Source organism: Eptesicus fuscus, chromosome 10 (genome assembly GCF_027574615.1).
Source record: "Eptesicus fuscus isolate TK198812 chromosome 10, DD_ASM_mEF_20220401, whole genome shotgun sequence".
In the NCBI taxonomy this organism is placed as follows: Eukaryota; Metazoa; Chordata; class Mammalia; order Chiroptera; family Vespertilionidae; genus Eptesicus; species Eptesicus fuscus.
This window is the reverse complement of record NC_072482.1, coordinates 1,750,062-1,777,850: the sequence shown is the minus strand read 5'-3', so window position 1 is coordinate 1,777,850 and position 27,789 is coordinate 1,750,062. Positions and strand designations below refer to the sequence as shown.

Below are 27,789 nucleotides of genomic sequence, written 5' to 3'. Positions count from 1 at the left end.
GGTTGCTATGATGTGCACTGACCACCAAGGGCAGACACTCTACACAGGAGCTGCCCTCTGGTGGTCAGTGAGCTCCCACAGGGGAAGCCACACTCATCCAGAAGCCAGGCTCATGGCTGGCCCGCCTCCGCGGAGCGCTAAGGAGCAGCAAGCCAAGCAGTAAGGAGCAGCGAACAGGCCGGCATTAAGGAGCGAGGGGTCCCGGACTGGGAGAGGGCATAGGCTGGGCTGAGGGGCCCCTCTTTCCCCCCAGTGCACGAATTTCATGCACCAGGCTTCTAGTTGTATAATAATAGTCTATTGTGTGAATATAAACCAATTTACTCATGCTGAATGAACAAATTACTTAAGATTCCCAGATATTCTTTTCTTTAAAAAAACAAAACAAACCACCAACATTTTTATTGATTTCAGATAAGAAAGGACAGGGAGAGAGAGATAGAAACATCAATGATAAGAGAGACCCCTTGAGGGCTGCCTCCTGCATGTCCCTTACTGGGGATAGGGGATGGAGCCCGCAGCCTGGGCATGTGCCCTGACCGAGAGTCAAACCGTGACCTCCTGTTTCATAGGTCGACACTCCACCACTGAGCCATGCCAGCCGGCTCTTTTCTTTTTTTTGGTGTCACCAGTGCTGTTGTGAAGATTAGTGAATTAATACACAGAAAGCATTTTTTTTTTTTTTTAGAAACAAAAGCCAACTTTATTTGGTCATTTCTCGTATTTGAAGTACTCCTTGATGACATCCTATGCCTGAGACTCCTTGTCATCGTCCTAAAGAAAGGTCACATGGGCCCGGCCGGCATGGCCCAGTGGTTGAGGATCAAACTCTGAACCAGGAGGTCATGGTTCTATTCCCGTCAGGCACATGCCTGCTTGCAGGCTCGACCCCCAGTGTGGGGTGTTCCGGAGGCAGCTGATCGATGATTCTATCTCATCATTGATGTTTCTCTCCCTCCCTCCCTCTCCCTTCCTCTCTGAAATCAATAAAAATATGTTTAACATTTTTTTCTTATAAGCCATTTTCAGGGACCTTAATGACTTCAATGCCTTTAAGTCTTGTAATACGGCTTTACTATTGCCAGCTTTGTACAAGTTTCTGCAGATCGTGTTCACCTGCGCAGACTCTGTGACTGGCTTCAGAAAGTGTTAGCGTGGTATCCAGTACATAGTGGCGTTAGGGTTTTTATGGCTGTGACTCGGGCTGTGACAGCATTCACAACTAAAGGAAGAGGTAGATGCAGAGAGAAAGATTTATTATTTTTACTCTCCCCAAAGGGAAAGGGCCTGGTGCATGCTAACCAATACAAGGGCCAAGAACCAAAAGCTGCTCCCCTTGGCTGCTGTTGCTAGGTGACAAGGAAGGGAAGGGGGCTTGGGGGCTGGAGTTGAGCATACATGGGTGGGGGGTTGTCTTTGAAAAGTCTGTTTGTTTTTTAGTCTGGGCAGATGTCCTAGGGAGGTGTCTTTATCAGCATCTTCACCCAAACTTGTATGTAAAACATGCTAAGAGTAAAAGTTATGGGAGAGATCAACCAAAGGGCTTGTATGCATGCATATAAGCATAACCAATGGACACAGACACCAGGGGGACGAGGGCATGAGCGGGCGGGGGGGTGGGGGAGGGGAGAGGAGCAATGGGGGGATTGTTGTGGAGCGAACGCGAGTAAAGACCACTGGAGTCCAAACCAAATTAAAATTTAGGGAACCTTTATTGCCGGCCAGCGGCTGATCTGCCTTCCAGATAGATAGGTCAGAGAGCAGCCCCGACCCTTGGTGTAGGACCACTTTTAAGCACATTAACCACACCCTGTTTTTGCAGAACAAGCAATCCTAAGACAAAACAGTTTTTCCCAAGTAACATCAAGATTATACCGATGACGACCATGTTACTCACAGGGTCATCCTGTTCTTCAGAAAGCTGACAGTGTTCTATCTAGCAAGGCTATTTTGTGAGGTGCAGGGGGAAGGGGCCATGAAGCCATATCTCAAGGCCTGGCCTGGTGTCAACACTGGCAACTCTATCTGGGGTATAGTCCACGGCCTCTCCGGAGTGCTCAAAAATTCCCACTCTCCAACAGGGATAAGGACACATATGTAATACCTTCATCAATAAAGAAAAAAAGAGAAAAAGTTATGAAGAATTCAAAAGAGGCTTGTTTGAAGAGGAGGGGAGAAGGGAACTTTCTACTAATTATCCCTGAGTTGTAAAAAACAGCAGTGAGGAGGGGTACGTATGCAAGAATGTAGCCCTGAGAGTAGCTTGTCTTGTCTGGCAGTTTGAACAGAGAGGCTGTTTGAGTCAGAGAAGCTTTTCAGAAGTTGTGGAAGGCCACAGCAAAGAGAAAGGGAGGCCTTTTTGTCCTGTTTTCACACTCACAGGTAGGTGCTTAATAGAGGCTAGATGCTGATTTTGTTATATTCAGATGTTTTACTCACTCCGGATCTCATCCTCATCTGAAGTGCTAGGAAGTCACTGCAGCATTCTGCAGGATGCCAGCCTGGCCTCCCACTGCGAGGGCCAGCACGGATGGCCTCAGTGGCCCAGGGTGTCCTCAGCACATGAAACAAGCTGGGCCATTGGGCTCCCTCTTTCCAAGGAGTCAGGAAATCTGAAGTAGTGGCTAGTGACTGCGGGTTGCTGGTCAGCTCATCTGGACGCCTTGGAGGAAAGGTTCAGGAACAGTCTCACTGAGCTCTTTGGCTTCTACCTGCCTAGGGGGTTGGCTGTTAACCCTTTCTGCCGTCCAGGGACCCTATATCCCTAGCATCTGCTCTCAGGGTCTTCCTAAGCCAAACCCTTTCCCCCTTCCTTAGATAGCTTCAGTTTTATAGCTTGTCCCCAAAAGAACCTCAAAGACTCATTTAAGACTTAATTTGTAAGGCTTTATAGTGTGGTGAATCCTTTACTTCAATTATACCAGTTCTTTTATACATCCATCTGCCCATCCATCCATTCAGTTTTTTTTGTTGTCAATCCTCACCTGAGGACATTTTTACTTTGATTTTTAGGGAGAGTGGAAGAGAGAGGGAAAGACAGAGAGAAACATCCATTGGTTGCCTCCTGCACGTGCCCTGACCAGGGAGGAACCTGCAACCAAAGTACGTGACCTTGACCGGAAACAAACCCGGGACCCTTTGGTCTCAGGCTGATGCTCTATTCACTGAGCCAAACTGTCTAGAACCGCCACTCACTTTTAAACATTATTGAGGCCTGAAAGGAATCGAGGGAGGAACCAAGATGGCGGCATAGTTAAACAACTAATCTGCTGCCTCACACAACAATTTCAAAAACACAACTAAAAGACAAAAACGTCTACCACCCAGAACCACGGGAAAGCTGGCTGAGTGGAAGACTGACAACTAAGAACAGAAAGGAGCACAATCGCTGAAAAGCTGAGGTATGGAGGCACTCGAATCGGGCCAGCGGCGGGCGGCTGGGTGCGCGGCTTTTCTTCAACCCGCAGGGAGACAAGCTCCCGATCACTCTGAAATCCAGTTTCTGGGGAAACTCGGGGGACCCAGACACCTATGGGGAGAAGCTGGACTCTCAGCCATCGGGTCGGAAAGTGAGAGTGACTTTTTTGCAGTGGTGCGCCCAGCAATCATTGTTTACTGCGCTGGAGCGCGGGGCGCAGGGACTTGGAAACAGGAAAGGCAGAGACAGCTGACGGCAGCCATCGCCGTTGGCCACGCCCCAGCCTAGTGACGCCCTGAGACCCCGCCCAGCCCTGAGGCCCCGCCCTGAGGCCCCGCCCCGCACATCCTACAAACCCGCCCAGGCTCCACACAGCGGCTTTTGCATATAAATGGCCTGTTCTGTGGCAGCTTAACCAACTGCAGCTCCAGTCAGACTGCTCCAAAACCGCCCAAGCAAAGGAGGAGAAAACTAGCCCTTGCTGTAGCTCCTGCTGGGGGACACACAGTACACAAGGGTACACCAAGAGTGTCCACCTCAAGTAACTGGGAGGCTGACCCGTTGAACCAATAGGACACCTAGTACACAAAACTACCCTACCAACTCAGGGAAGCAGAGAATATGAGAAGGCAAGGAAACAGATCACAAACCAAAGAAATGGAGGAAAACAAGCGATTGGACATAGAGTTCAAAACCACGGTTATAAGGTTTTTCAAGAATTTCATGGAAAAGGCCGATAAATTCCATGAGGACCAACTAGAAATTAAACATACACTGACTGAGATAAAAAATATTATACAGAGACCCAAAAGCAGACTAGAGGATTGCAAGAATCAACTCAAAGATTTGGAATACAAAGAGGCCAAGGACACTCCTCCAGAGAAGCATGAAGAAAAGAGAATTCAGAAAGTTGAAGATAGTGTAAGAAGCCTCTGGGACAACTTCAAGCGAACCAACATCAGAATTATGGGGGTACCAGAAGAAGAGAGAGAGCAAGATGCTGAAAACCTATTTGAAGAAATAATGAACGAAAACTTCCCCCACCTGATGAAAGAAATAGACTTACAAGTCCAGGAAGCGCACAGAACCCCAAACAAAAGGAATCCAAAGAGGACTACACCAAGACACATCATAATTAAAATGCCAAGAGCAAAAGACAAAGAGAGAATCTTACAAGCAGCAAGAGAAAAACAGTTAGTTACCTACAAGGGAGCTCCCATACGATTATCAGCTAATTTCTCAACAGAAACCATGCAGGCCAGACGGGAGTGGCAAGAAATATTCAAACTGATGAATAGCAGGAACCTACAACCAAGACTACTCTACCCAGCAAAGTTATCATTCAGAATTGAAGGGCAGATAAAGACCTTCACAGATAAGAAAAAGCTAAAGGAGTTCATCACCACCAAACCAGCATTATATGAAATGCTGAAAGGTATTCCTTAAAAAGAGGAAAAAGAAGAAGAAAGATAAAAATTATGAACAACAAATACATATCTATCAACAAGTGAATCTAAAAGTCAAGTGAATTAAAAATCTGAGGAACAGAATAAACTGATAAACTTATTAGAATCAGAGGCATAGAATGGGAGTGGATTGATAATTCTCAGGGGGATAGGGGTGTCTGTGTGGGGAGTATGGGAAGTGACTGGACAAAAATCATACACCTATGGATAAGGACAGCGGGGGGGGGAGGTAAGGGCAGAGGGGGGGTGGGAACTGGGTGGTGGGGAGATATGTGGGGAAAAAGGAGAAACAATTGTAATCTGAACAATAAAGATTCATTAAAAACAAAAAAAAAGAATAAAGGAATCGAGAAAAAAGCAAAAAAAAACACAAAACATTATTGAGGCCTAATGATATGTCAGACACTGCAGTTTTTCCATTCTTTCCTTCCTTCCTCCCTCCCTCCCTCCCTCCATTCTTTCCTTCTTCCTTCCTTTCTTTCCTGCCTCACCTTCCTTTCCTTCTCTCTCTCTCTCTCTCTCTCTCTCTCTCTCTCTCTCTCTCTCTCTCTCGTCCATACCTGTCTTTTCATACCCCCTAACTTCCCTGAGGTCAAAGCTATCTTACACGTCTGAAATCCCCTTGCATACACAACCATTTGCTGCAGCCCTGGCCGGTTGAGTGTGGTCCCATGCACTAAAAGGTTTCAGGTTCAATCCCGGGCGGGGTGCATAGGAGAGGCAACTGATTGATGTTTCTTTCTCACATCGATGTTTCTCTCTCTCTCTCTCTCTCTCTCTCTCTCTAAAAAAATAATTAAAAATCAATAAACATATCCTCTGGTGAGGATTGAAACAAAACAAAACAAAAAACCACCTGCCGTAGTAGATGCAGTGTTCATTTCAGCAAATGCTTGCTGCCCTTCCCTCAAAGATGCTTCACTTTTTTCCAACCCCGGGAAAACCCCCAGACAGAGACCAAGCTGACTTCATCTAGAGAAGAAGAATTTATTTTAGTGCGACTCTGGCTCACAATTTTGTTTCCTTTTCTCGTGTTGGGGTCGCTAGAAGCCCCTTTAATCCCACCACAGATCAGGGCAGCTCAGAGATCGCTTTCTTGGCTGGAGGATGTGTTGGCTTCTCCTGCTCCTTTGCTTTCTCTTCATACATCAGGATCCTGGTGGAGATGGGAAGAGATACAGGGGTCAGGGAACAGTCCTCACAGAGGCGGCTTTGAAAGTCCAGAAGAAGATGAGGGTTTTGAGGTGGGAGTGCTGGGGCTGTGGGGCCAGAACCATGGATGGGAGGAGACCTGGGAAGGGTTCCTCAGAGGACGGGAGAAGTGGTGCCGAGTGTTGTGTAAGGTGAGCCTGGGCACTGGAGCAGGTGGAGGAAACCGGTCAGGGCGGGGGGTTGGGACTGGACCGGTGGGCCCCCCGCTCTGGCTCCCCCACAGCAGTTCCCTCACATTTTCAGGATGGCAGATCTCTTGCCCAACATCATCCTGAGAAAGTCGGAGTAGTTGAAAGTCTCCCCAGAGCCATTGGAAACCTCCTTGATTAGTTTCTTTAGCTCCAGGTGGGTCTTGGGTACCCCAAGTTTCTCCAACATTCGCTTCAGAGACATGATATCTGGAGATAAAGGATGGGGGTGAGAAGAGGGGCGCTCTCTCTCTCCTGTGCGGCCACATTCCCAGTCCCTTCCTCTAATCCTGGGAGCTGGGCCCTTTCCCAAACCATCTCATCCCCATCCAATGGAGCACGGGAGGAGGGACCGCCCCTAGGCCTGCACACTCCCCAGACCACCCTTTCTCACCAATATCTCCGTTTCCATTCTGGTCAAACTCCATGTATTTCTCTGGGTGAGGGGAGAAAGCAGAGGTGAGCTCTGGCTGGAGGAGCAGGGGCAGGGTGGAGAACTGAGAAGGGGGTTGCTAGGTAGGGAGGCGGGAGAAGGGTCAGGCAGAGGAAGCAGGGTTGGGGTGAAGGTTGAAGTGCCCTGAGGGGGCTGCTTCGAGGGGCTGGCCAGGGAAGGGGATGCAACAGGGCAATGGAGGCAGGCTTCCTTCTTCCAACCACAGCAGCACTGTGTCTCTGCTCTCCCCACTCTGTTTTTGGGGAAATCCTACCCCCTCGCCTCCCATCCACCCCTACAGTTTCCCCCTCACTCTTGAAGGCTTCCAATTTGGAGAGCAGATCCTCGTCACTGTTGTATTTGGGGTCATCCAGGAATTGCTGTGGGGAGAGCCAGAGCCAGGATAGGCCCTCTGTCCAGGCCCCTTCCCCCAGCCCCAGCCCCACCCCCTTAGTTCCCCCTTTTACCTTATTGATTTCATCCAGTCTCTCTTCCTGCTGGGCCTTCAGCAGCCCAAAGGCCTTACCTCCTGAGGGGGCACAAAAGTTAATGTACCCCCGCCACTGGCCCACCGGCCCCAGGCATCGCAGTTATGCCGTCTCAGGCCAGTAACTGCCCTCCTGGGCCCCTGGCCCACGTCTGTCACTCTTGCTCACTTTAAAAAATATATTTAAAAATTGATTTCAGAGAGGAAAGGAGAGGGAAAGATAGAAACATCAATGATAAGAGAGAATCATTGATTGGCTGCCTCCCCCCACCCCCCTTCTCCCTCAATGAGGATCAAGCCTGTAACCCGGGCATGTGCCCTGACTGGAATTGAACCGTGACCTCCTGGTCCATAGGTCGATGCTCAGCCACTGAGCCGCGCCAGCTGGGCGCTCCTGCTCACTTTTGGCGCGCCTGCCTATCCCGCCTGCCTACCCTGCAAATCCCGGGCCTGGCTCATGGCTCAGCAGATGCTGGTGGAGACAGACAAGCTGGCTGTGTCTCTGATGGCTCTCCTCTCCCACAGCCTCCTGGGAGGCTCCCCCCCCCCAAACTTCCCCTTTCCCTCATTTCCTCCTCCTCTAGGTCCAGGCCTCACTTCCTCATCAGCTTGTGCTGACACTGGTGAAACATGGGATTTGGGGTACAGACTTCTCATGGGTTCTTGTCTGACAAAGATGAAGAATAAATTTGTGGCCTAACAGATTTCTTTAATAAAAATGTAGAAGTTTATTGGAAGCACATACAAACTCCATCTGGGCAGAGGTGTCCCCAAAGGAGACCGCCTGAAGAGGGGCCCCCAAATGGGAAAAGCCTGCTCTCTCTAATGGGAAAAAAAAAAAATCTTGCCTGCTGCCCTTTTACCTCCAGTTTATATATGCTGAAGTTCTTTGTTTGAACCCCTTCTAATTGGACCTTTCATTAATTTAGGACCCCTATGCTTTCCTCTTGGTTATTTTGTTGCATAGTATCAGTTTCAAAGGCCAAAGCCCAGTGGTGACCCTTCTTCCTCTCCCCTTATCTTGCAACATTCCTCTATTCTCTGTGAAAATGTTTCCTTATTTCCATTATCCTGTGACTTTTTTTTACCCTCTGTGAATGTATGTCTTCCTCCCCCCTTATTCTGTGGCCTTTTTCTGTTCTTTGTACAAGTAAGGTAAGCATTTTGGCCTCTCCAAGCTGTTCAGGACAGAGATACCTCATCCTTCACATACGCATTCTTCCCCCATGGACCCTCTTTATTCCCTAAACCTGCCTATTTTGTCCTTAGAATTCCTTCCACTGGCACCCCAGGAGGAAGGGGGAGCTGAGTGTAGATTGGAGATGAGAAAATGACATTCTTTTAAATTCCTCTTAAGGAGAGCCCTGTGTGTACATGAAGGGAGTATCTTGATAAGCCCACGGGGTGAGTGTGGGGAAGCAGGAAGACCCTGGGGACATCTATTCTCAGGAACAAATGGTCTTTAAACCTGGTTGGAGGTTCAGGTGGCTGAGGCCAGCACCTGATGGGTTTCAGGGTCCCGTGCAAGGAGCCACGGAGGGGGGGCGGGCCGGATCTGTCTGTGCTGTGGGAGGGCCGGGAGGGTGGCCACATGGGCGCAGGGTCTGGAAAGGGAGCAAAACTTCATTCCCAGCTCAGCAGCTCGAGAGGCACTTGGGAATACAGGAATGTCTAGCAAAGGCATTTTACCGTGTTTGCTTTAGACTGTACAATGTAACCTCATTTTATCCCCTTTGAATTTTTTAGTAAAATCTACAGAACTCAGAAATTTGAGTATATTCTTTGGAGGAACTGAAAGTGGTGTTGAGAGAGATAGCATTTATGAACACGAGCCAGGGTGAGAGGCAGACATTAGGGGTGTGTGGGTGTGTGTGTGTGTGTGTGTGTGTGTGTGTGTGTGTGTGTGTGCTGGTCGCTGCCTCGGGTTCAACCGAGGGTGAGTAGCCCTGATGAATGCCCTCCCTAGGCAAACCCTTCATCTCCCTTGTTGCTCTGTTTGGCTGGTCACTGCTAGGGGACGGGGGGTGTGGCGAGCGGGGGAAACCGTGTGTTCCCCTCACGGAGACCCTGTTGTCCAGACTCCCTACCCAGACTCCATGTCCCCGGCCCCAGCACTGAAGGCACCTTTCCCTCTCCTCCCATCCCTGTCCCCTTCTGCTGCTGGGAGTTATGGCTTCTCATCCGCAACTGACCCTGCAGGTGAGGAGATCTGGAGGGACTCTGACTTCTTGACTTCCCTTCATCGCAGCTGCCTCTCTCCTTGGAAGAAAGCTGCAACCTGGCACTTCCAATGGTCTCATTGCCTGGTGGGGGGAGGGGGAGAATTCATTTCTTCATTCATACATTCATTCACAGTATTTATTGAATACTTACTATATGCCAGGCGTGCTATTTAGCTTAGTGACTAAACAAATGTAAAGTCTTCAGGGACAGAGCCTGAAGTTCCCGGGAACATATAGCAACAGCACCCAGCGAACAGCTGCGAACCCGGGAACACTGGTCCCAAGTGGCGCGAGCATGCGGATTCGGAGGAGCTCTGCACCCCCTCACGGAAAGGTCAGATTTCGCCCGGGATAAGGTGAGGTCTGTGGTCCGGGCAGGAGAGGCACACAGGATCTGGAGGACCTGGGGAAGTCTCCACTCAGAAAAGTCTGTGGCTGTTGGGACTGGCGTGATCCGTGAATGTGGAAGGGGGTCCGCAGGGCTGCGAACAGAAGGGAACTCTGAATAGCAACCCATAGCTGAACTGGGCGCAGAAGGGCAGCCTAAAATGTTAACGGTGTGCCGGCTGCTTGGACCCAAGGGGAAAGACTGCACAGACTTCGCGCAGCCCCGGAGTTCGCACACTTACTCTGGCTCTTTTTTCTTTTTCTTTCCTCTTTAAATCCTTGCTTCTGATTGCTAAGCCCAATACATAGGATCACCCTATTGGGGACACCCTAAGAGACTGCAGGGGAAAGTTGTTTTTCTGGAACCTGGGGATCAGAGCGGGCAATAACCATCAGAGAACCAGCTCTGGGGCAGCCCACTCCCCCAAATGGGTATTAAGTGCCACAGGGAAAGCAGGATCTAAGCACTGGCTAGAGAGGACCTATAGACGCGGAGGTCAATCCAGAAACACTGCCACCCAGGGGCTGAATCACAAATTGACTCTTGTGTAAACACAAATAAAGGAATATAAGAAATTAAAACACACCGCCTGCTTAAAACTCAGGACTGTGAGGAGCAGTGGAACGCAGGGAACTGCAATACTGTCCTGACTAGGAAACAGGCGAGCCACACAGAACAGTAGAGGAAGTGAATGACCTTCCCTACTGCACATTTTTATTTTTATTTTCATCTTTTACTTAAGAAACTATTTTTTTTCTCACTTGATTTTACCTTTTTAATTATTTTTTTCAATTTTTTTATTGATTAAGGCATTACATGTGTCCATATCTCCCCATTGCCCTCCCACCCCACTCCCATACATGCCCTCACCCCCCCCCCCGTGTCTTGCATCCATTGTACCTTTTTAATTATTACATTTTTATTTTTAATCAGTATTATTACTACTACTATTTTACCTTTTTTTTTGGTGTCATTTTATTTTCTCTTTATTTTATTTTGGGATTAGTGTTCTACATTCTATTTTCATCTTTCCTTTAGCATCATTTTACTCTGTCTCAACTTTCCTTTATGCCATCACTCTCTTCCTCACTTTTCCCCTTTTGTTGTCTTGTTACTCTTACCCTATCCCTGCTTTAGCTTTTCCCTATGCCTTCTTTTTACCCCCTGTTAAAATTTCACCCTACTTATATATCTAATTTCCAATTTCCCTGTGCTAAATCCATACACACCTCTCTCTTCTCTTTCTTCACTATCCAAATTTTTTTCTCTCTGTCCTTTTGTTGTTGTTGGCTTGATTGTTGATTATATTGTTTTTTTATGCTTGTTTGTGAGATTGTTTCACTTTGTGTTTTTGTTGTTTTGTTTTTGGTTTTTGCTTCTGTTTTCCCTTGCCTTGCTTGATATTAGTTGTTGTTTGTAGTTTGCATTCAACTCTAGGTATTTTTTGCTGGCATTTGTTGGGATTAGTGGCTGTTCTCTTGGAGTTTTCTCCCCATATTAATAGTTCTTTCCCCTCTTCTTTCTTAATCTCTTTTTTTTCTCTCTTACTTTTTTTTTCCTTTACCCAATTCCATTTTTGCACTCTTTCCCCCCCCCCCCCCACCTCTTTCCCCTTTTCTTCTTTCTTTCTTATCCACTAATTCTCTTTTCTCTGGTGGTCACCTTTATTTGGGGTTATTAGTATAGTGAATACATTTGCGTTCAGTGCCTTGTGCATTGTACCTTGTTGTGTTGTATTTTGTGCTTTTAAATCAACGCAGGGGAGAGAGAACTACATAACCAGACATCCAGAGAAGAGAGATCATGGGGAGACAAAGAAAAAGCCCGCATATGAAAGAAAAGCAGGGCTGAAACTGGTTTGGCTCAGTGGATAGAGCGTTGGCCTGCGGACTGAAGGGTCCCGGGTTCGATTCCAGTCAGGGGCATGTACCTTGGTTGTGGGCGCATCCCCAGTAGGGGGTGTGCAGAAGGTGGCTGATCGATGTTTCTCTCTCATCAATGTTTCTAACTATCCCTCTCCCTTCCTCTTCCTCTCTATAAAAAATCAATAAAATATATTTTTAAATGTTAAAAAAGAAAAGAAAAGCAGGCATCACCAGAAAAGGAAGTAAACGAAATGGAGGCAAGCAACCTATCAGAGAAAGAATTCAGAGAAATGGTCATAAGGTGGCTGAAAAGAATGGAAGACAAATTTGACAATATGTGTAAGAACCAAGAGGAAATGAAGAAGAACCAAGAAGAAATGAAAAATGACATCACTGCTATAAAAAACTCAATAGAAAACATCAACAGTAGACTAGAAGAAGCAGAGGACCACATCAGTGAGCTAGAAGAGAAGGTAGGAAAAACTACCCAAGCAGAGCAGCTTCTAGAAAAAAAAAATTAAAAAGCATGAGAGCTGAAGAGAACTTTGGGACAAAATGAAACAAAACAACATCGCATAATAGGGGTGCCAGAAGGAGAGGAAACTGAGCAAGGAATAGAAAACCTGTTTAGCCCTAACTGGCTTGGCTCAGTGGATAGAGTGTCAACCTGCTGACTCAAGGGTCCCAGGTTCGATTCCAGCCAAGGGCACATGCTTGGGTTGTGGGCTCAATCCCCAGTGGAGGTCGTGCAGGAGGCAGCTGATCAATGATTCTCTCTCATCATTGATGTTTCTATCTTTCTCTCTCCTTCTCCCTTCCTCTCTGAAATCAATAAAGAAATATAGTTTTAAAAAAAGGAAAAAAGAAAAAGAAAACCTGTTTGAAGAAATAATGACAGAAAACTTCCCTGATATAGGGAAGAAAAAACTCACACAAATCCAAGAAGCTCACAGAGTCCCAAGCAAAATGAACCCCAAAAGACTGATTCCAAGGCACATTATAATTAAATTGGCAAACACCAACAACAAAGTAAGGATCTTAAAAGTGGCCAGAGAGAGACAGAAAGTTACATACAAAGGATCCCCCATCAAACCAGCGACTGATTTCTCAACGGAAACACATCAGGCAAGAAGGGAATGGAATGAAATATACAAAGTCATGCAAAGGAAGGGTCTGAATCCAAGAATACTGTACCCTGCAAGGCTATCAATCAAAATCGAGGGTGAAATCAGGAGCTTCACAAACAAAAAAGGACTAAGAGAATTTATCACCACCAAACCAGCAATGCAAGAAATGCTAAAGGGTCTGCTGTAAAAAGAAGAAATAGGAAGCAAAGAAGGAACACAAGGGCAAAGAATAAAAATGGCGACAAACAAGTACCTATCAATAATAACTTTAAATGTAAATGGATTAAATGCCCCAATCAAAAGACATAGGGTAACTGAGTGGATAAGAAAACATGACCCATATATCTGCTGTCTACAGGAAACCCACTTCAGAAAAAAAGCCTCACACAGACTGATGGTGAAGGAATGGAAAAAGGTTTTTCAGGCGAATGGAAATGAAAAAAGAGCTGGGGTAGCAATAGTTATATCTGACAAATTAGATCTCAAAGTGAAGGACATAACAAGAGATAAGGAAGGCCACTTCATAACACTAAAGGGAGCAATCCAACAAGAAGAAATAACTCTGGTAAGTATATACGCACCCAATACAGGAGCACCCAAATACATAAAAAAACTTCTGGAGGATATCAAGGGAGAGATTGACAGCAATACAGTCATAGTAGGGGTCTTTAAACCCCACTAACATCACTGGACAAATCTTCTAAACAAAAAATCAGCAAAGAAACATCAATCCTAAATGACTCACTAGATAAGATGGAATTAATTAACATCTTCAGAACATTTCACCCCAAAGCCACAGAATATACATTCTTCTCAAGTGCACATGGGTCATTTTCAAAGATAGACCCTATATTGGGTCACAGGCAAAGTCTCTTCAAATTCAAGAAGATAGAAATCATATCAAGCATCTTCTCAGATCACAATGGTATAAAACTGGAAATCAACTACAATAAAAACAATCCAAAAAAATCAAACACATGGAGACTAAATAGCATGCTATTAAACAATGACTGGGTTACCAGAGAGATCAAAGAAGAAATAAAAAACATCATGGCAACAAATGACAATGAAAACACAACAATCCAAAATCTATGGGACACAGTGAAAGCAGTCTTGAGAGGGAAGTTCATAGCTCTACAAGCCTACTGCAAAAAAACAAGAAACAATGGTAATAAATTACCTACCCCTACAACTCAAAGAGTTAGAAACAGAGCAACAAGAAAAACCCAGTGTAAGCAGAAGGAAGGAAATAATAAAGATCAGAGTGGAGATAAATGACAGATACCAAAATAAATAAATAAATAAATACAAAAGATCAACAAAACCAAGAGCTGGCTCTTTGAAAGGATAAACAAGATTGATGAACCTCTAGCCAGACTCACCAGGAAGCAAAGAGAGAGGACCCAAATAAACAAAATCAGAAATGAAAGAGGAGAAATAACAACAGACCCCACTGGAATACAAAGGATTGTTAAAAAATACTATGAACAACTCTGTTCCAACAAACTGGACAACCTGGAGGAAATGGACATATTCCTAGGAAAATACAACCTTCCAAAACTCAATCAGGAATAATCTAAACAGCTCAATAGGCCAATAACTATGGAAGAAATTGAAGCAGTCATCAAAAAGCTTCCAGCAAACAAAAGCCCAGGGCCAGATGGCTTCACAGGGGAGTTTTACCAAACATTCAAGGAAGACTAAAACCTATCCTCCTCAGATTATTCCAAAAATTCAAGAGGAAGGAACACTTCCAAGCTCCTTCTATGAAGCCAGCATCAACCTAATACCAAAACCAGATAAAGACAACACAATGAAAGAGAATTACAGACCAATATCCCTCATGAACATAGATGCCAAAATCCTCAATAAAATTCTAGCAAATTGGATCCAGCAGTACATCAGCAAGATCATACACCATGACCAAGTAGGATTTATCCCGGGGATGCAAGGATGGTACAATATCCGCAAATCAATAAACGTGATACATCACATAAACAAATTGAGAGATAAAAATCACATAGTCATATCAATTGATGCAGAAAAAAGCATTTGACAAAAATTCAACACCCATTTTTGATTAAAACTCTCAGCAAGCCAAAACCGGTTTGGCTCAGTGGATAGAGCGTCGGCCTGCGGACTCAAGGGTCCCGGGTTCGATTCCGGTCAAGGGCATGTACCTTGGTTGCGGGCACATCCCCAGTGGGGGGTGTGCAGGAGGCAGCTGATCGGTGATTCTCTCTCATCGATGTTTCTAACTCTCTATCCCTCTCTCTTCTTCTCTGTAAAAAATCAATAAAATATATATATAAAAAAAAGAAAAAAAAAGAAAAAAACAAAACAAAAACAAAAAAAAAAAAAACTCTCAGCAAGGTGGGAATAGAAGGATCATACCTCAACATAATAAAAGCCATATATGATAAACCCACAGCCAACATCATACTCAATGGGCAAAAACTAAAACCATTTCCCCTAAGAACAGGAACAAGACAGGGATGCCCACTCTCACCACTCCTGTTTGACATAATACTGGAAGTATTAGCCATTGCAATTAGAAAGAAGAAATAAAAGGCATCCAAATTGGAAAAGAAGAAGTAAAACTGCCATTATTCGCAGATGACATGATATTGTAGATAAAAAACCCCAAAGACTCCATAAAAAAACTACTAGACTTAATAAATGAATTCAGCAATGTAGCAGGATATAAAATTAACACCCAGAAATCTATGGCTTTTTTACACACCAATAATGAACTCACAGAAAAAAAAATTTTTAAAAACAATCTCATTTACCATTGCAACAAAAAGAGTAAGATACCTAGGAGTAAACCTAACTTAAGGAGGTAAAGATCTGTACTCAGAAAACTGCAGAACATTGAAAAAAGAGATGGAGGAAGACATAAACAAATGGAAGAACATACCGTGTTCATGGATTGGTAGAATCAACATCATTAAAATGTCCATACTACCCAAAGCAATCTACAGATTCAATGCAATCCCCTTCAAGATACCAACAAAATATTTACTGACCTAGAACAAACCCTCCAAAAATTCATCTGGAATAAAAAAAGATCCTGAATAGCCCCAGCAATCCTGAGAAAGAAGAACAAAGTTGGAGGGATCACAATACCAGATATCAAGCTATATTACCAAGCCACGGCTCTCAAAACAGCCTGGTACTGACACAAGAACAGACATATAGACCAATGGAATAGAACAGAGGACCCAGAAATTGACCCAAACCACTATGCCCAAATAATATTTGACAAAGGAGGCAAGAGCATACAATGGAGTCACGACAGTCTCTTCAATAAATGGTGCTGGGAAAATTGGACAGACACATGCAAAAAAATGAAACTAGACCACCAACTTACACCATACACAAAAATAAACTCAAAATGAATAAAGGACTTAAATGTAAGACGGGAAGCCATGAAAATCTTAGAAAAATCCATAGGCAGCAAAATAACAGACATATGTCATAACAATATCTTTACCGATACAGCTCCTAGGGCAGTAGTTCTCAAATTTTCTAATGTCGCGACCCTTTAATACAGTTCCTCATGTTGTGGAACTGTATTAAAGGGACCCGCAACCATAAAATTATTTTTGTTGCTACTTCATAAATGTAATTTTGCTACTGTTAATGAATTGTAATGTAAATATTTGTGTTTTCCGATGGCCTTAGGCTCTACAGCAGCGGTTCTCAACCTGTGGGTCGCGAGAACCGCTAGCAGGGTCGTGGCATTAAAAAGGTTGAAGAACCACTATCCTAGGGCAATGGAAACTAAGGAGAAAATAAACAAATGAAACAAAAATAAAAGGCTTCTGCACAGCAAAAGAAACCATCAACAACACAACAAGAGAGCCCACTGCATGGGAGAACATATTTGCCAATGTTATCTCTGATAAGGGTTTAATCTAAAAAATTTACAGGGAACTCATACAACTTAACAAAAGGACATACAGAAGGCCAGGATACATATGAAAACATGCTCAAAGTCACTAATCATCCGAGAGATGCAAATCAAAACAACAATGAGGTACCACCTCACACCTGTCAGAATGGCTATCATCAACAAATCAACAAACAACAAGTGCTGGTGAGGATGCGGAGAAAAAGGAACCCTCGTGCACTGCTGGAGGGAATGCAGACTGGTACAGCCATTATGGAAAGCAGTATGGAATTTCCTTTAAAAATTAATAATGGAACTGCCATTTGACCCAGTGATCCCACTTCTAGGAATATATCCCAAGAAATCAGAAATGCCAATCAGAAAAGATATATGCACCCCTATGTTCATAGCAGCACAATTCTCCATAGCTAAGATTTGGAAACAGCCTAAGTGCCCATCAGCAGATGAGTGGATCAGAAAACTGTGGTACATCTACACAATGGAAATTACGCTGCTGTAAAAAGGAAGGAATTCCTACCAGTTGCAACAGCATGGATGGACCTGGAGAGCATTATGCTAACTGAAATAAGTCAGTCAGAGAAAGATAAATATCACATGATCTCACTCATTTGTGAAATATAATGAGTAATATATACTGATGAACAAAAATAGATCCAGAGACAGAAGCATCGAACAGACCATCAAACCTCAGAGGGAAGGCAGAGGAGGGCGGGGGGTGGGATAAGAGACCAACCAAAGGACTTGTATGCCTGCATATGAGCATAACTAATGGACACAGACTATAGGGTGGTGAGGGCATGTGCTGGGGGTGGGAGTGGCCAGGGAGATGTCAATGGGGGAAAAGGGAGACATCTGTATTACTTTCAACAATAAAAATACATTTTACAAAAACAAAACAAAAACACTGTGGCTGTGACAGGAATGCCCCTCTGTTTCTGTGAAAGAGCTGGTAAGACTCCAAAGTGGAACAGCTTCCACGGTGGTAAGAGCCAAGGTGTAGGTCATGTAGAGTCAAGGTTATGGTTGGAGTGGACAAGGTGAAGCAACTGGGAAACCAAGTATTGAGCCCAGCCCGTGTGGCCCAGTGGTTGAGCGTCCACCCATGAACCAGGAGGTCATGGTTAGATTCCTGGTCAGGCACATGCTGGGTTGTCGGCTCGATCCCCAGTAGGGGGCGTGGAGGAGGCAGCCAATCAATGATTCTCTCTCATCATTGATGTTTCTATCTCTCCCTTTCCCTTCCTCTCTGAAATCAATAAAAAAATATTTTTAAAGAAATTGTGTATTGAAAAGTCATTTGCAAGATGTGTACAAGAATGTTCATAGGAGATTGATTTATAATAGCCAAAAAATAAGAAACAACCCAATTGTACATAATGAAGTGAACAGATAAACAAACTAGTATAATCTAATACTACTCAACAATGAAGGAACAAGCTACTGATATGTGCAACAACATAGATAAGTATCACAGACATTATGCAGAGTGAAAGAAGCCAGGTACAAGAGTGCATAAAATAGGAATTCCATTTACATGAGGTTCAAAAATAAATTAAACTAATCTATAGGGGCAAAAATCAGTGGTTGCTTCTGGGAATGGGGAGGAATTGACCAAAAATGGGCATGGGGAAAATTCTGGGGTCATGGGAATGAGCTACATCTCAGTTGCAGCATTGTAGACATATATTTGCCAGAGTTCATCAAACTGTACGCTTAATATCTGTGAATGTTACTGTATATAATATATCTAAGTGTTTAAAATGTCATCTACCCTGTCCTAGCCGTCTTGGCTCAGTGGGTAGAGCATTGGCCTGCGGACTGAAAGTTACTGGTCAAGGGCACATGATTCTGGTCAAGGGCACAGGCCTAGGTTTCGGGCACCCAGTGTGGGGGGTGCAGGAGGCAGCCGATCAATGATTATCTCTCATCTTTGATGTTTCTGTCTCTCTCTCCCTCTCCCTTCCGCTCTGAAATCAATTATATATATATAAATGTCATCTACCTGGACATTAAGTCTTGATGACAGAGGTTGAAACAGAAAGGAAACTGGAGAGGCAGGTCCAGCTCTTGGTGAACGTGAGGGAAGTTGGACGATGACGGAAAGAATAAAGGTGACAGGGTCCGATGCTGTGAACCTCGAAGGAGAAGTCGTGGTCGGAGGTTGAAAGTGGAACCATTGATTAGTTTGAAAACATTTTTAAGGACTTGGCCAGAGAAGTCGCCCACATCTCACCCCTGCCAACACTTAGAGGAGGAGACGCCCTGAGGTGGGAGCACCGGTGCAGGGTTCCAGGGTCCCTTCGGGGTTGTCACCGCGTCACCTGCTCTGAGCTCTGTGTTAGGAATTGACTGGTCCTGATCGCACTCTAGTCAGCACACAGCTGGGTGTTAAAGAAGTTAGACCAGAGATGTGTGCGTCAACTTCACAACGTTTCTTTTAGAAGATATTTTTCTTGATTTCAGAGAGGGAGGGAGAGGGAGAGAGATACAAACATCAATGATGAGAGAATCATTGATCAGCTGCCTCCTGCATGCCCCCTCCCCGACTGGGGATGGAGCCCGAAACCCAGGCATGTGCCCGACAGGGAATTGAACTGGGACCTTGGAATTGAACCGTGACCTGGTTCCTAAGTCGATGCCACGTTGGCCAGGCAACTCTACAGCTTTTTCTCTTCGTTGAGTCTTGAGTCCCTGGTAAACCGTTCTTTTGCAAGACCCCATCCTTGTGTCCGAGTTAATTTGCACGGTAGTTCCCATCCTGCACGCTGAGGTCCCCAGAGCGTCTCAGAGTCACTGAAAAAGGCCCACGCACATCCCAGGTTGATTCTAGACGAGTGAATCTACGTGTTGTCTTCGGAATCTACAGCCGTTTTGGGTGTTGGAAATCGCAGGCAGAGGAAAGAGGAAGAGAGCAAGGCCCCCTTCAGTTCAGGCCCGCTGTGACATGGGTCATCCCAGCCCCGGCCTGGGAGGAGCTGGGGCTACACTGCGCCCAGCACAGCAGGGTCTGGAAGTAACAGGTGCTACTCCCACTTCACAGACGCGTCAGCAGTGGAACCGGACTCCAGTGGGGCCGCCTGCAGCCGCTGCCTGGGCCGCGGGGTAGCGCCCTGAGAGCGAGTGTGCCCTCCGCAGGAGGCCCACGGCAGCCCCACCCCAGCCACTGAGTGGTGACCGCCCCTCCCTGCCCGGACTGTGGGCTTCTCACAGTTGAGTGGAAGACACAATTTTCTCTACATTGACTCCGCGTGGTGACAGGTGTCGATGGGACAAGGCAAGGTAAGGGACAGGGCGGAAGCCAGGTGAGAAAAGCCACCTCTTGGTGCCTCCGGCTTCCTCACGCTCCATGACCACCAGGGGGCAGACCTTGCCCAGCCTGGCAGCTCCGTCCCGCGGGTGGGGAAGGGCTGAAGCGGTCCTCCCGGGCTGGGCCGCACGCCCGCTTGTCTGGTGGTTCTGAGAAGTTACACTCTTCCAGCTTAGAGTTTGCGGGGAGCTGGCATTTGCGCCCAGCCAGACTCCAAGCCGGCGGTCTGGACCATCAGATGACTGCTTCTCCAAAACAATAAAGAGCAAACTGGGGGGGGGAGGCGGGGGGGGCTAGCAATCTACATTGTATTGTGAGCAGAGCTAGAAACACAGGCACAAAGAAAAGCAACGCATTAACCCTTTGCACTCGCTTGCTTTTTCCTCGATTCCTGTATTCTACTCGGGATTTAATTTTTTAAATACCCCAGATTTTACAAAGCGCGGCAGTAGAATAAAAAAAACTGGAGTTTCTTTTCATACAAACTTATTTATTTGGATGTTTTTATATTTCAAATTATTGATACATTCAAAGAGTAATTTTAATCTCGACATCCGAGTGCAAAAGGTTAATTTAAAAGGGTACAGAGAGCCCTGTGTGCTGGTATTTCTCTCTCTCTCTCTCTTCTCTCTCTCTCTCGTCAATAAACATATCCTCAGGTAAGGATTGTAAAAATAAATACATAGATACATAACATAAAAGGAGCCAGAGAGAAGTGTGTGGGGAGGGCTGGCCCTGTTCCACCAGGCACGTTACAGGTAACCCTGTTGTCGCGTGCTGTGCCCCTCACACGGCTCTGCCATGCACGTGTGAGCCATGTTCCTGCATTAACCCCTCTACAACCGTGAGCTGCATGTAACACAATGTGTCCTTCATTGTGTCTGTGCAAACACATTCCATGGAACGGACACTGCGTTCTCAGCGGATGCTGGTTAAATGGTGAGGCAGCAGTAAACGAGTGAATTTACCAGTCGGGGGCAGTCCTGGTAGAGCGCGCCGGCCAGCTGAACTCCTTCCACGGAGACTTGAATACGAAGGTTCTGAACTCCTTCCACGGAGACTTGAATAGGAAGGTTCTGAAAACTTCTCCATCAGCTGCACTCACCGCGCCAAACCTCGCAGGTCTAAGTTAAACAGGAGCCAAGCCCCGAGCAAACCTTGTCACCACCACCAATCAGCTCGCTTCTTCTAACCCCCTGGATGGTAGACTCTGCAGAGCGGCCGGGGGAGGCTGGGATTCCAGGGAGAGAAACGGAAGGGTGGGCCTGGGCACGGACGAGCCGACGGGTGGGGTGGGAAAGCGGGTTCGCTCTGGGCCCAGGAGGCTCCCGGAGGTCTTCTGGGTTAAGGGCTGGTCTTCTCGAACATCGGAAGTTGGGGGAACCACATCCTGGTCTCACTTGCCAGACACCTAGGCCTCCACTCCCTCTCAAACACTTCAGCCACCTGCCCACAGGCTGCCCCACCTCCTGAGACCCAGGTCTCGCCTCCGCAGGGCCTCTCCTCGGCCATGCATTTCCTGCCCAAGGCGCCAGGAGGCCAGGTGCTTGGCGAGTGATGTAGCCCTGTGTGTCACAGAAGGCTCCACCGGCGTTGGGTGACCAAGGCTGCTCAGCGAGGGCCGCTCCTCCTCGGCCAGCCTCGCTGCTCAGACCCCTCGTCCGTCCGCCAGAATGCCCTCCCACGCGGCCTGGACGCTGCTGCTCGCCTTCACCACGCTCCATCCAGGTGACGGCTTCCTCCCGGACCCGGAGGGGGTGGGCCGGGGGCCGGGGAGGCTGGCTAGAGATGTCTGGAGAGCAGGCGTGGTGGGGGCTGCATCTTGAGCCCTGACAGGAGCTGACACCCAAACTCCCCGCTCGGTTCCCTCCAGGCTGCCTGCTGGCACGGTCACGGTCACGGTCATGCCCAGCTTCCACCCGGAGCTCCTTTCTTCCCAGCCACCCTCCTAATAAGATAAACTTGAAAGAACCAGCAAAATTTAGCTTGAAGTGGTCAATTTCTTTAAAGGGGTCAGTTTTAATTTGATGAGTTTATATCTCGGTGTAGAGATAATTAGGAGTTCGGGAGACCTCATTAAATCTAAGTTTCCTAGTGAAACTGACTTTAATTCACTGAGACCTCCCCTGTCAGACCTGTTCCTGGACTCAGACCTGTAGCTTCAGATCAGCTGGTTCCTGGGGCGACCCCAGGCCCCTCCACACCCCTCCAGACCCACCGAGTACAAGTCTCTGGGGTGGGCCCAGGGCCTGTGCAACAAAGACGCTAGGTGCTATCAAGTTTGAGAACCACTGAAACAGAAGAATGCCTGGTAAATCTCAGTAACTCGAGAATTTAATCAGGGATTTTAAGAATTGGTTCAATTCATCAATTTGGATCAGTGACGTGGGGATCTCAATCAGTGACAGCCAGGTTTTCCCCTGGAGATTTAAGTACTTGGTGCTCTTTAACGGCACACAAAGCAGCAAGGCGGTGCGGTGCGCGGTCGCCTGGGGCAGTGGTGCCTGGAGAGATGTGATCAATGACACAGCTAACTGGCGCAGGACGCTGCTGCTGAGTGCAGGCGGGACACAGCGAAAGGCAGGGGAGAGCTGGCCCAGGGGAGAATCAGAAACGGGTTTAATAAGCAATATTAGATATTAGCTTGGTGAAGAGAAAGGGACTAACGAGGCTCCCACAGGCTGGGGCATTCCACGGTGAGCGCGCTTGCCTTTACTCCCGGGTTATCTGGGGAGGCATTTACCTGGGTCTTCTCTGCCCCCAGCATCCTGTGTTCTCCGGGTGTCCCAGCCCCCTGAGATCCACGCCCGCGAGGGTGCCGCTGTCCTCCTGCCCTGCTCCTTCAATGCCAGCCAAGGGACACTGGCCATTGGCTCTGTCACATGGTACCGGGATAAGGTGGCCCCGGGGAAGGAAGTGAGGAATGGGACCCCAGAGTTTAGGGGCCGCCTGGCCCCTCTTGCCTCTTCCCGCTTCCTCCGTGACCACCAGGCGGAGTTGCACATCTGGGATACCCGAGGCCGAGACGCCGGCATCTACATGTGCAGGGTGGAGGTGCTGGGCCTGGGTGTCGGGACCGGGAATGGGACTCTGCTGGTGGTGGAGAAAGGTGAGCTCCCCCCCCCGCCCCGCCCTTGGCTGGAAGCTCCACTCTCCCTGAAGTTGAGAGTCCTCCCTCGTGCACACCTCTTCCCCAGTCCCCTTACCAAGCCCTTCACCACCCGCATGCAGGACCGCCTGGGCCAGGGGCCCTCACAGCCCTCCTCCTTCGGGCTGGATTCTATGCCTTCAGTTTCCTCTCCGTGGCCATGGGCAGCACCATCTATTACCACGGCAAGTGTGAGTCCTGGAGCCGTGATGGCCGAAGAGAAGGCGGAGCAGCGAGCGAGCTGGAGGGGACGGAGACAGAGGCCAAGGCGAGAGGAGGGTCGCAGCACCAGGGACTCGGCCACCTCACACCCAGGCCACTGCCGCCTGGGGACACTGCGCCTCTTGGATGCCTCTGATGAGTGATTCCAGACCCCAGTGACCCCAGCTCTTCAGGGGACCCCAATAAATCGGCCCACCACTGACTTCCAATGAGCCTCTGTGTTTCCTTCCCCATCCCCAACCCCCCAGTGTGCCCCTCTCCGGGTTCTCCCTTCTGCTAAGCCTGGCCTAGGAATGTCCAAGGAGGAGCTTCCCAGCAATTGTGCCTGGACTCCCTGCCCCCTCAGCCTGGGCTCCACAGGCAGTGGCCAGCTCTCCCAGCCCGGGAGGCAGAGGCTGGGTCTCCTGAGAAACGAGGGCTATCAAATCTGATTGGTCCAGGTGCCAACTGCCCACAGACAAATACAATAGTCTCCTCCATGGGGGGACCTTCCAAGACTCCTCATGGATGCCTGAGACCATGGTCGGAACTGAGCCCTCTATATAGTGTGTTTTTTTCCTGTACATACATGCCTATGATGAAGTTTAATTTATAAATTAGGCATGGTAAGAGATAACAACAATGATGATAAAATGGGACAATTATAACAATATCCTATATAATGAAAGCCTAATATGCAAATTGTCCCCTTGACCATGAGTTCGACCAGTTCTACCGCTCACTATGATGTGTGCTGACCACCAGGTGGCAACGCGGAACATGGTGGGCGTCTGTGACGCGGCGCTGGCAGCGGGCGGCAGTGGAGGTGCTGCTGGCCCCAATGAGCTCAGAGGAGAGCGGGCCGCAGCGGGATGGTGGAGCAGGTGAGCGGGGGTGCCAGGCCCAGGCAGGTGTGGGTGGGGCCCGACTGCCCCACAGATGGCGACAGCAGCGGTGGCGGTGGGTGGGGCCGCTGCCTGGCTCCCAGATGCTGAGAGGGTCAGGCAGGGGTCCGATGACTCAGGCAGAGGTGGGTGCGTGGGGCCCCGGGGGCCCAGGTGCTGCCCAGGGCCCAGAGGTCAGCTGGGACCTGCCCTTCCACGCCAGACACTCACGCTTCGATTGCCGGCCAGGCCTGGGGACCACACTGTGCACCAACATCGTGCACCGGGCCTCCAGCACTGTAATATAAATGATGTGACTGTGTTTCTCTCTCTCTCAAGGTATCTTATTGCCCTGTACTCACCCTGCTTCCTGTGATGTGAGAGGACACAGTGCCTGCCTATGTGATGGAGGAAGTGAGGTGAATGACGTGGGCACTGGACTGCGATAGGGTGACTTGAACACAAGCACAGTGATACCTCGACTGCTGATCTACAACCTGGTTGGCTACTAAGTGACTAGGCCAGGGTGGGTTCGCTGGGCAAACAGGTAAGCCATGCCCCGGGCAGGGTGGAGCCCCATAGAGGTTTCATCACGCTACTCAGAATGGTGCGCAAGTTAAAACTTAGGAATTATTATTTCTGGAATTTTCCATTTACTATTTCCTGACTGTGGGTAACCTGACTGTTTCAAAGCCAAACCTGGATAAAGGAGGGACTACTGTATTCTTTTCAAGCCTTCAGGGGAGCTTGGGTCCCTAGACACCCTTCTTCAGCCAAGAAATCACTACTTGACCCCGGAGTGGGTGGGAAGGGAAGTCACTTAGTTTGGTGGTGGCAGTGTTGAGGGGCTTGACATGGACTGAGGAGCCTGAGACACAGGAAGTTTGAGACCAAGGTGTTTACTGGGGGAGCCACAGGATGCACCGGGGCGGGGGCGGGTGCTCAGGTGGGCTTCTGGTCAGCAATGAAGGTGTAGTCGGTGCCGGGGTCCTGCGGGGGGCCTTCCCTTTCCCGGTGGCCATGGCCAGGCGGCTCCCTGCAGGGCAGTCGCTGCAGAGATGCGTAGTGGAGCTCCTCCTGCTCCGGGAGCTGGGCCTGGGCCTGGGCCGGGCACACAGGCTGGCGGGGTCACAGGGCCTCTCCCAGCCTTCCCTGTGAGCTCTCGGCCCACCCCCACTTTCTTACTTCATTACTTCCTCAGCCTCCTCTCCCTCCCTCCTCCTCTCCCTCCTCCTCCTCCCCCTCCCTCCTCCTCTCCATCCCTCCTCCTCCCCCTCCCTCCTCCTCTCCCTACTCCTCCTCTCCATCCCTCCTCCTCCCCTTCCTTCCTCCTCTCCCTCCTCCTCTCCCTCCTTCCTCTTCTCCCTCCCTGCTCCTCCCCTCCACCCCACCCCCGCGCAGCCCTCAGCTCGGTCCTTCCCCTCATTGCCCTTCCTCCTGTGCCTCACTCTCCCACCCTCTTACTCTGTCTTGGTATCTGTTTCCTTCCTTCTTACTTTCTCTTTCACTCTTCGGCTCATTTCTGCCTCTCTCTCTCACTCTTTTCTCTTATTTCCTCTTCCTATATCTGTACCATTTCTTTCCTCTTTTCTACTCATTCTCTTATTTTCTCACTGACTCACACCCCTGCTTGCTCTCGCCTCCCCCATCTGTCTCAGCCCCTCTTGTTGCCCCTCACCCATGTCCCTGGCCCCAGACTCACCCAGCTCCTCTCCAGCTTCCTCACTGGAAGAAAGGAAGCAACTCAGCGTGACCCAACCCTGGCGCCCCAGCCCCATGAGTGCCCCCCCCCCCCCAGCGGTGGCCTTTCCTGGGGTTCCCACAGCCAAAGCCTGGCCTCTCCATTCAGACAGTCTCCCCGCCCCCCCCCCCCCCCCGAGCTTCTCACCTTCCTCCCCAGGGGGTGTCAGGGTTGAGGGGCGCCCTGGGAAAGCAGTAGGAAGGGTGTGGGTGGGGGCACACGGGGCATTGTTGTGGGGCAATGAGGGGGGCCAGGGCAGGCTCACCTCTCCGATGGAGCCGACACAGACAGGCGGACAGAACAGCCACAGCCACAGCCAGGAGCGCCCCCAGCCCCAAGCCCGCATAGAGGTAAAAGGCACCTGGGGAAAAGGGGTGAGTGTGAGCGCCCCTTCCCTCTCCAGCTCACCCCACCGCCTGGCTGGCGAGGAACTCAGCGGCCCCTCCAGCAGTTTTAGAGGCAGAAAAGCAGGCCCTCAGGCCCTTCACCGCGGTAACCTGGCCTCCCGCAGAGGCACCGCCCACCATCCCTCTAATCCAGTGGTTCTCACCCTTCCTACTGCCTAGACCCTTTAATACGGTTCCTCATGGTGTGGTGACCCCCAACCATAAAATCGTTTTCGTTGTTACTTCATAACTGTAATTTTGCTACTGTTATGAATCGTAATGTAAATATCTGTGTTTTCCGATGGTCTTAGGCTCTACAGCAGCGGTTCTCAACCTGTGGGTCGCGACCCCTTTCATGGGGGTCGCCTAAGACCATCGGAAAACACGGATATTTACATTACGACTCATAAGAGTAACAAAATACAGTTATGAAGTAGCAACGAAAACAATTTTATGGTTGGGGGTCACCACACCATGAGGAGCTGTACTAAAGGGTCGCTCACCCTTGGAGGCTCCCACTGCCACCCCCACTGCGCACCCCCCAGTCTCTTGCCACTCCCCGCTGGCCCTGGCCTGCACACCCCACTCTGCACCCACTGTGCCTGGGCCCGGGCGAGGCTGCCTCACCTGATGGGACAGCATCATCATTTGCCATGAGACGGGCACGGGAGACTGGTCCGAGGTAGGCAAACTGGCCCTGCCCAGCGGCCCAGGTGGCCTGGGCGAGTCATGTGCCTCAAGTTCCTCATCTGTCAAGTCCACTCTGTCTCAATCTCCCCAGGCCCCGCGGCCTCGCTCCTGCCCAACCCTGGCCTGGCACTTCCCGTCACCGCTCCTCAGCGCAGCCTGGGGCTGTGGTGCCCGCTCTGTGAGGACCGCTCCCCACCCCGGGCTGACGGTGGCGCCTGGGCCTCTCCAGCCCGGCACAGCTCTGGGTTCGGTTCAGGAAGAGCGATGGCGGGAGGAGCTGGGTGTGGCGTGCGTGTGGGGACCGTGGAAGGGCAGCGGGCAGCGTCCAGCCCTGGCAGCTCGGGCAGATCCTGCTGGCGAGGGCAGGAGCCTCTGGGGCCCCTAACTTCCCTTCGGGCTTCCTGCCTGGCAGCCACGGGTTCCTGTCTGAGGGCAGAACGGAGGCCTCGGCCTTCACCCCGGCCGGATGCACGGACCAGGGCGTGGAAACAGCCTCCTGGGCCCGAGAGGAACTGCTGTGTGGGGGTGGGGGGTGGAGCAGAGGCCCAGGTGGCAGAAGGCCCGAGCGGCCACGACGGGGAGTGGGATCCGAGACGGAGGCCGGAGGCCGGAGGCCGGGCAGGACTCCTCTGGGGCCCAGGGAGCCTCAAAGCCATGCTCTCCGGCTCCTCACAGCCTCATCTCACTCTGGGGTGTCTGTCCGCTCTCCC

The 27,789-nt window shown here is 49.1% G+C and overlaps 3 protein-coding genes and 1 non-coding gene across 7 annotated transcripts; 1 reads left to right on the top strand and 3 right to left on the bottom strand.

Moving 5' to 3' along the window:
• The first annotated feature begins 63 nt into the window (after positions 1–63).
• Positions 64–23,601, top strand: NCR3 (natural cytotoxicity triggering receptor 3). Of its 3 annotated transcripts, none has more exons than XM_028133761.2 (6): positions 64–159; positions 2,280–2,382; positions 19,763–20,001; positions 21,608–21,757; positions 22,794–23,138; positions 23,261–23,601. In XM_028133761.2, the coding sequence occupies exons 4-6, from the start codon at positions 21,703–21,705 to the stop codon at positions 23,533–23,535; spliced, it is 675 nt and encodes a 224-aa protein (XP_027989562.2). In that variant the 5' UTR covers positions 64–159; positions 2,280–2,382; positions 19,763–20,001; positions 21,608–21,702; the 3' UTR covers positions 23,536–23,601. The 3 variants fall into 3 exon arrangements, with proteins under 3 accessions (XP_027989562.2, XP_027989561.2, XP_054577978.1); XM_028133760.2 differs by having other exon boundaries at positions 21,525–21,757; XM_054722003.1 differs by lacking the exon at positions 2,280–2,382 and having other exon boundaries at positions 21,525–21,757.
• Positions 1,011–1,140, bottom strand: LOC114228299 (small nucleolar RNA SNORA33). The gene has a single exon (XR_003614450.1). It is a non-coding gene; the product is annotated as a small nucleolar RNA SNORA33 (small nucleolar RNA).
• On the bottom strand, positions 5,852–7,735 carry AIF1 (allograft inflammatory factor 1). The gene is made up of 6 exons (XM_008157358.3): positions 7,639–7,735; positions 7,185–7,246; positions 7,031–7,097; positions 6,679–6,720; positions 6,332–6,494; positions 5,852–6,040 (listed from the first exon to the last, which is right to left on the bottom strand). Exons 1-6 carry the CDS (start codon positions 7,661–7,663, stop codon positions 5,956–5,958), a joined length of 444 nt encoding a protein of 147 aa, XP_008155580.1. The 5' UTR covers positions 7,664–7,735; the 3' UTR covers positions 5,852–5,955.
• A 1,544-nt stretch (positions 23,602–25,145) lies between the features above and the next one.
• On the bottom strand, positions 25,146–27,471 carry LST1 (leukocyte specific transcript 1). Of its 2 annotated transcripts, none has more exons than XM_054722007.1 (4): positions 27,017–27,471; positions 26,269–26,364; positions 25,965–25,987; positions 25,146–25,381 (listed from the first exon to the last, which is right to left on the bottom strand). In XM_054722007.1, the coding sequence occupies exons 1-4, from the start codon at positions 27,042–27,044 to the stop codon at positions 25,205–25,207; spliced, it is 324 nt and encodes a 107-aa protein (XP_054577982.1). In that variant the 5' UTR covers positions 27,045–27,471; the 3' UTR covers positions 25,146–25,204. The 2 variants fall into 2 exon arrangements, with proteins under 2 accessions (XP_054577982.1, XP_054577983.1); XM_054722008.1 differs by having other exon boundaries at positions 25,146–25,363; positions 27,017–27,467.
• Between the last annotated feature and the right edge of the window lie 318 nt (positions 27,472–27,789).